Genomic DNA, 8,529 nt, shown 5'->3' with positions numbered 1-8,529 from the left:
CGGCGCCTTCCCACGGTCCTCGCTAGTACCTGAAATACATGCACAACAACTGTAAGCATAAATGCTTAGTGAGTTCCCCAATATACAACTTACACACATACGCCTTTCCAGGCCCTGACCTTCCGGTCCATGTGTCTCAGGGGACTTCCGTCCCTGCTGGGTAAACCTTCCGGTCCTACCCACGCCGACCTTCCGGTCCATCACACAATATATTGCCTTCCGGCCCATAACATATTGCCTTCCGGCCCATAATATAACCGCCTTCCGGCCCATAACATGCATAGCACATATAACAAGCAGCTTACCACATATAGCACACATATCACATATCATAGCTGACCTTCCGGTCATACAGTCAAACCCTTCCGGGTACAGTATAGTGAGAAGACTCACCTCGTAAATGCTGAAAGCTAGCAAATCCTGAAATCACTCGTGAACAATCCAACGAGCTACAACCTCCCTATAACATCACATATCTCATTAGCACTTATATCCTCTAAGTGTGACTATCCCTAAGAAGTCAGACTTAGGTCAACTCTGGTCCACGGTCAACGGTCAACGGTCAACTCGACCGGACTCGGCGAGTGCCATGGCGACTCGGCGAGTCTAGACGTCCTCCAACTCTCTGGGATTCCTTATCTACTCGTCGAGTATCCTTCTTGACTCGACGAGATCCTCGTGGAAGAATCGCGGGGCCACCCCGACTCCACTCGTCGAGTCTGAAGAACAGCTCGACGAGTTCCAGCCAATCTCCAAGCTACTCGCCGAGTCTGAAGAACAACTCGGCGAGTCCCAGTAAATCTTCAAGCTACTCGCCGAGTCTGATCATTGGACTCGGCGAGTCCATGCCATGCAGACGAGCAACTGCTCCTGAAATACGTATGGTCCCGAGATATACAATCATGGGACTTTCTGGACTTCTAAACATCTTATTACTGGGGTATAAAACGTCTGGGTAATAACATAATAACCCATCTAATCACTAAATGGGTTTCATAAACCCTAGATTCGTATACACATCAAAATAACAGAAATGGTCCGAGTATTACCTGAAAACGCACTCTCTGTGTCCCCAAACCTCAGGACTCGATCCTCCTTGATATTCCTTTGGCCAAACTCTTCTTCTTCTTGCCTAACAAGTTCCTCCAAGTTCCAATAGCTTTCTCTCCTGCTCTAGACGTCCACAACGATTAGGGTTCTTCTCAATCGACCAAAAGACGGACAATGACGGCCTAAGAGGCGTTATATACGATCCAAAACCAAACGGCTAGGGTTTCTGCTGAACAGCGTCGACTCGCCGAGTCCATATCTGGACTCGTCGAGTCCTGTCGCGAACCCGCGACCAAGTCTGCGGTCCTACTCGGCGAGTCTGGCTCCAACTCGCCGAGTCCCTTCCTAAAATGCCCCCAAAAATAGTTTTAAAGCAATACCTGAAATTTCGGGCTGTTACAATTTCCTTACTCACGAGAACAACCTGAAAAACATTTTATATACAACGAGTAAGCACAAAGCTTAGTGAGTTCCCTAATACGACAATACATGACATATTCCATTTCACAATACATCACATATACAATCGCACATACTTTGCATACCAATTGCAAGCTTACGATCTCAATGTAATTCCCCATCGTTCCGGGCTTGTAGGCTTGCAATCCAAAACCGTTATGTCGTCATCCCATTAGGCATGTAGGCTCTTGTCGTCATCCTATAGAACCTGTAGGTTTATGCCATCATCCTACCAGACCTATAGGCTCATAGACCAATATCGTTCCACCATCATCCCATACGAAGACATGTGACCTCATCATAAGACCTTTCAACTATCATAACAAAAGGCTAATATAGTCTAATCTGTCAAACGATTCTTAACCATACATTCTTACAATAGCAGTACACATACATACTACCACAATGACATAAAATGTAACATAGTGTAGTAAGAAAACTAACTTAAAGCTAGCAATCCAAATCTCACAACCAAGTCTTCACAAGTGAATCAACTAGCCAGAACCACATAAATTCACCATTACACATATCCTAGTAACCATTACCAAATAGAGATTAAACCTCAATCCAAAAGTAAATGTTCGATAATGTTTTAATAAAAGTCAAACGGGTCAAAATGGCAAACACGTTGTTGTGACAACCGTCAAATTCAAGTCAAAGTCAAAGTCAAAAAGTCAAGTCAAAATCAACAAGTCAAAGTCAAGTCAACAAGTCAAACCGGTCAATCTTGTATAATACTTATATGATTAAAAGTTATTTTATGAAAACGCACAATTGTGTGTCAAGAATTCGAGTGTCTTGGTAAATCTATGTGTTTATCAATGAGAAACCCTAAGAAGGGAGTTAAACGCATCAAAACACGTCTATGAACCCTTTTGGGGACTTAAAATAATCATAAACGAAGTATAACGGGGTCCACGGACCTTGCATTGCAAGATTATTCAATGAAAATGGCTAAAAGTGAATCTCTCTCAAATCTCTCCCAATCTCTCCCAAATCTCCGTCAAAATATCTCTCAACTTTTTATAGTCATCCGGGTCATCCCGACCCTTAACTTGGGCAAAAACCACTCAAAACAAGAAGTTATATTGAAAAATAGCCATTTAGGGCTAAAACCCTCTTAGGAACCGAACTCTCTTAGAGGGAACCTCTCATAAGGGCCGAAGCTGTCAGAAGCGAACTCGTCAGAAGCGAAGCCCCCCTTGGACCGAACCCTGCGAACCGAACCTAACCTTCGAGCCCGAGCCTCCACCTTCGGTTCTTTCACCTACCTTCGGTCCCTCCTCCCCTTTCTCTCGGTTCTCATCTCCTAAGAACCGAACTTCGTAGGTTCGCTTCTTTCTCCCGGTTTTCGACTACTTTCGCCTCCTAAACCCGTTTTTGACGGGATTTTTTCACCAAATTCATATTTTTACCATTTTAAAATCCCAGAACTCATATTTTATTTATTTCTCAAGGATTTATTAATTTAAAATCATTATTTTATATTAAGAGGATATTTACCCCACAAGTGGGTTAAGTGTGCCCACTTGCCTTCCATATGTCACCCTCTCACTTGCCACCTTATCCACATCACATAAACCCATGCACACATCACTTCAAGCTCACAACTTGCTCCAACAACTCCTCTATATAAAGAAATCCCTGGAGGATTTCTTGATTCACTTGATCATTCCCACACTTTTACACCTTTCTTACCACACAAAGAAGCTTATTTTCTCTCAACTTCCAACCACTTTTGGAAGTGTTCTTGGGCTATTAATTCACTTTTTGGTAAGTATTTCCTCTAAAATCAAGTGTTATATCATGTTTTCATAACATCCTTGAATCATCTACACACATTCTAACGCCAAAGAATCGTTCTTAGGATCATCCAAGCTTTTACGTGTTCATCAAGTGTTCTTGATACTCCTCGTCTTTGACATTCCACTCTTCTAAGAATCACTAAAGGTGAGTTCATATCCCTAAATTTTATAGTTTCCTTTAGTTTTCAGGGGGGAATACAAGTTAAAACACTAAAACATATTTGAAACTTAACTTGACAGCTTACAACAGAAAAGTTGTGACCTGTTCACGAACTGTTTTACCCAAATTAAACTTAATATTTTTTCAAAAATGTTCAATATGAAAATGTGTTAGGTTTATACATTTAAAATGACTACTTGCACGTCTCCATACGATTTTCCTACAATTTTTGATGATTTTTACAAAATTGTCTATCATTGCAGCAACGAAATCGGACCAGGTTGTGAAAATGAACATTTTCACACTGGGTTGAGACGACCAAAAATTATAAGAAAATTGGTGAACATAGTAGACTCTTTTTCCAAACTCTTCGAGTTTACGGATTTAGTTTTCGATTTACGATTATTTTTCTATAAATAATCTAAAACAGTGACAGGTAAGAGTTAAAATGTTAAAACAAGTTTAAGAGTTATTCACACCTTGTAACATGTTTAGCAAGGTGTGTAAGATTTTATACTTAGCATTTTCAATTCCATTTTATTGAAATACAAATTAATGCATAGCAAGGTTCCATTTACAACATAAAACATTTTGATAAAACTATAATAGGTATAGTTTGGACACCTCAAACGGTAATACTATCGATTTATAAAGCGAGTATTTTATTACAAACTACGTGAACATGTTAAGGAATAAATTTGGGAGAGATTCATCTTAGGGGTACTCTTTAGTACTACATAAAAGTCCTGTAGTTATAGGCAGAATCTCTTGTAGAGAGAGCGTGATAGTTGTATATAGATCTATATTGGGTTTGACAACCCGCACCTGAGCTGCTTGCAACAGCTAGACCAACAGGTCTGGGGTGACAAGTGTCATAACATTCCGACGCGTGAAGAATGTCGAGTACGAGGTCCTCAAGTCATAGTATGGTTATAACAACTCACATGGGAAAAATTAACAAACACACCGTTCACGTGAATTTAATGATTTCACTAAAAGGGGTTTTATTTAAATATAAAACCACATATAAGTATGATGATTTACTTATATATACTAAGTCTTGGTTCAGTTAAGACTATACTAAGCCTTTTAGAAAATATTGGATTTTTAGAAACAAACTTATAACAAACTTTAAGGAACAACATGCATTTTTCATTCATAAATTGCTTATGAACTCAGCAGCTTTAATGTTGATATATACTCTTTTAAAAACAACTTGTATTCTCAGGTAATCACAAGACTTTTTGAAGGCAAGACGCTAAGGCGTAGATTTCTTTTGAACTATTTTGACATCATATGTAATTTATTTGGAAACATGTATTTTGCAACGATGTAACCTTTTAAATTATATTTATGATGGTTGTGTTACTTTCTTCACTATGGTTGTGATACTGAACATGACGTCCTCCGCCCCCGAACGTTTCCGTCGTTCCGGTTTGGGGGTGTGACAGATTGGTATCAGAGCTTTGTTTATAGTGAACTAAGTATATCGAACCACATAAGATATACAAACTATAAATACAACGAAACAAAATTCTCTGACGTAGCCTTTCAAAAATACTTTTAAAAGTAGAAACTCGTATTTTTATAAAAGTATTCGTACCATCACACTCACTAGTTCAATATCAAAATAGTAATAACATAAAAGTATTGAGACAAGTTGGACACCATGATCCAGATTCGGAGTATGTAGTCACTTCTTGGATGAATATAGCCTGATCAACTATACTTAGTCAAGGTATGACCAATGTATGCCAAAGAAGGATCATGATGAGCAACAAGTCTTCAACTTACCAAAAATATTGAGAATCAAACGTAAAAAATACTATAGGAGTATTTTAACGCAAATAATCATATCATAAAATTTCAACAACTAATTTCTTATACTAAAATTTCTCGCCATATCCTTCTTATCCCTATTCTCGTATAGGCGCGATGGCAGGATTTCACTTGTCGGGTGACCCCTACTTCCCCAATCAAGGTAATGCTGGTTGGATTGTGGAAGACCCGGAGGAAGATTCTGATGAGGAACCCATGGAGGATGAAGAACCCATGGAAGAGGAAGAATCAGTAGAAGGTGAAGAAGAAGAAGACTCAGATGGAACCGATTCAGAACCCGAAGTTTACAATCCACACCCTGCCCCTAATCCTCCACAACACTACCAGGGCCCGACGCCCCAATGGGCCGAAACTATACATTGATGGAGCCGAGAGCAAGGTCAACGACCTCCCTATGGCATGCAACGGGGTTTCTACGATCTCAGCAGAGGGGGGGTCAGCCGACCGAGCCCTCCCTGTCATAGTTCATCGTGTTACATGCCACGAAGAGCAAACAAGAGTTAACACACGACATCTCATGGAAGTTGGTGCCACCAGTCAAGTCAACTTCGTTCGTATTCGCCAGTTGGATGATGACCACGATCGAACTCGAGACCGCACTGAGCTTCTTCGACGGGAGATGGCCGCGACCCGAGCTGAAGTACAAGAACTCCGAGAACACCGAGCTGCTCTAGAAGGACGTTTGACAGACGCAGAATGCCAGGCGGCTGAATCCAGAGCCGAAATGAGGAACTTCGTGTCTTCATTTCGTGATCAGCAGAGCTTCAACCACCGCAAGTAGTACTTACACTGCTCGCTTCAGCTTAATCTAGTTTTGCGGATAAATATTACTATTATTTTCTAGTATGTAATGTCCGATCCCGCGATTTAAGTGTTTACACTTCTGGGATCTGTCAGGCGGTCAAATTTTTCCGTACATTGATGTAACATAGACCCTTACAGGGTCAAATTTTCCCAATATTGTATACTAAGTTATATCAATGAAATTGACACGCTATTTGCTTTATCACATCAAGTTCATGATAAGGATTGTTTTCAGACTAAATTTATTGGTGTCCGATTTATGATTGTTTGATTTATAAGTCAAAATATATAATTTTAAGACCATGTCGACCTAGAAATGGTGGTTCCGCCTTGGATCCTGTTCCTTGTTTGGTTGTGGACCCAGGGCAGACCCATTAGATTTGAAAGTTTATTTAATCTTAATTATATGTAAATATTATACATCAAACGATTTATGTGTGGGCCCGGTATGGATTCTATCTCAGACATTTCATGTAAATCAAATCTATCAACATTCATAAAGTCTATATTTTATTATCTATTGACCTCTAGTATGAATGGATTCATACAATAACTTTACAAGTCGAAATCATTATGTACATAAAAAAACTAATAATGTTTATTTTAACTCTCGACTTTTGGAGTGCTATCAAAGACTTATTGTCTTTTCATTCTTGTTATGGCAGAAAATGCCACCTCGTAGAAATCCTAGACGTGGCGGCGCCGCAGGAGCTCCACCACGACCTCCACCACCTCCTCAGTTCGACCCTGTAATGTTCCAGGCTGCCGTAACCGCTGTAGTAGCAGCCGCAATGTCCCAAATCAACACCAATAATGCGGGTGGTGCGAGTAATGGTCCCACAAATTCTAACAACGGGGACAGTCAGGGACGCTCGAGAGAGTGTACCTACAAAGACTTTACTAATGCCAAACCTAAAACTTTCAATGGGAGCGGAGGTGTCATAGCATTGCTTCAATGGTTCGAGAAGACCGAATCAGTCTTTGAAATATGTGCATGCCCTGAAGCAAACAAATTCAAGTTTGCAGCATGCACATTCTCTGAAAGGGCACTCACCTGGTGGAATGGCCACGTCAAGACATTGACACTTCCGGTGGCTAACTCGATAACATGGGAAGACCTAAAAACCATGTTGATGAAGGAGTACTGCCCAAGGGGCGAGATAAAAAAGTTGGAAGAGGAACTTTGGGGTCTCAAAATGACAGGCTCCGACATCCTGTCTTATACCTCAATATTTAATGATCTGGCCATTCTGTGTCCAGGAATGGTTCCGTCGGAAAGCAAGAAGGTCGAAAGATACATTTGGGGACTATCTTCCCAACTTCAAGGAAGCGTATTGGCCTCAAAGCTAACTACCTTTGATAGTGCCCAAGAACTGGCACAGCAACTCATCGACCATAAAGCCAGTCATGGCACTGTGACAACCACCTCCGAACAAGCTAAAGGAGGAAACAACAAAAGGAAGTTCTGGAACAAGAAGAAGGGTCAACCTACACAAGACCCTGCCAAGAAACAACAATTGGTTGTTGTAAACGCCGCCACAACTGCTGCCAACCCAACTCCAATAAGGCAATACGCCAGGAACCTGCCAAAGTGAAACAAATGCAACTTTCACCATAATGGCGCTTTTCGTGAAATGCATTGCACCAACTGTAACAAAAAGGGGGCACACCGCTCGATTTTGTAAAGCTCCAGTCCAACAAAATGCAGAAGCTGCCAACGCAAGAGCAAGTCAAACCTGCTATGGTTGTGGAGAGGCAAGACACTTCAAGCGGAACTGCCTAAAGGCAAGAAACCCCAACACTGGTGGAGTGGGCAGAGTTCTAGCGATAGGTCATGAGCAAGTAGTTGCAGACCCAACTGTGGTCACCGGTACGTTTCTCCTCAACAATACATACACATGCATTCTTTTCGATAGTGGCGTGGAGAAAATCTTTGTGAGCCATCAATTTAAACGCTTGCTTAAACAAAAACCACAAATACTAAAAGACACATTCACCGTAGAAATGGCTAATGGAAAAACAGAGAACACTAACGACATTTACATTGGGTGTATCCTCACCCTAAACAATCACTCTTTCCAAATCGACCTTATGCCGGTCACCATAAAAAGTTTTGATGTCATTATTGGCATGGATTGGTTATGCCCTTACCATGCCGAAATCCTATGTCACAAAAAGGCAGTTCGCCTTAATCTGCCAAGTGGTGAAACTCTCTTCGTCTATGGCGACAAACCCAGTTCAAACTTTCAGATCATTTCGTGTGTCAAGGCCCAAAAGTACCTCCGCAAGGAGTACCACGCCTTCCTAGCCAATGTCGTGGATAGGAATCAAGAAGCTAAAAACATAAAGGACATTCCGGAGGTCTGTAATTTCCCTGACGTATTCCCAGAAGACCTTCCAGGAGTGCCCCCT

General features: G+C 41.1%; 1 protein-coding gene across 1 annotated transcript; it reads left to right on the top strand.

The window, feature by feature from the left end:
- The first annotated feature begins 6,785 nt into the window (after nt 1-6,785).
- On the top strand, nt 6,786-7,712 carry LOC111917756 (uncharacterized). The gene has a single exon (XM_023913414.2). It carries the CDS (start codon nt 6,786-6,788, stop codon nt 7,710-7,712), a length of 927 nt encoding a protein of 308 aa, XP_023769182.1.
- Nucleotides 7,713-8,529: the final 817 nt, after the last annotated feature.

This window comes from Lactuca sativa, chromosome 4 (assembly GCF_002870075.4).
Source record: "Lactuca sativa cultivar Salinas chromosome 4, Lsat_Salinas_v11, whole genome shotgun sequence".
Lineage (NCBI taxonomy): Eukaryota > Viridiplantae > Streptophyta > Magnoliopsida > Asterales > Asteraceae > Lactuca > Lactuca sativa.
Note: the sequence above shows the minus strand (reverse complement) of the source record. Positions and strands in the feature narration are given on the sequence as shown.

Coding starts and splice junctions, on each gene's coding strand:
- LOC111917756 (XM_023913414.2), top strand. CDS start 6,786: ATGCCACCTCGTAGAAATCCTAGACGTGGCGGCGCCGCAGGAGCTCCA.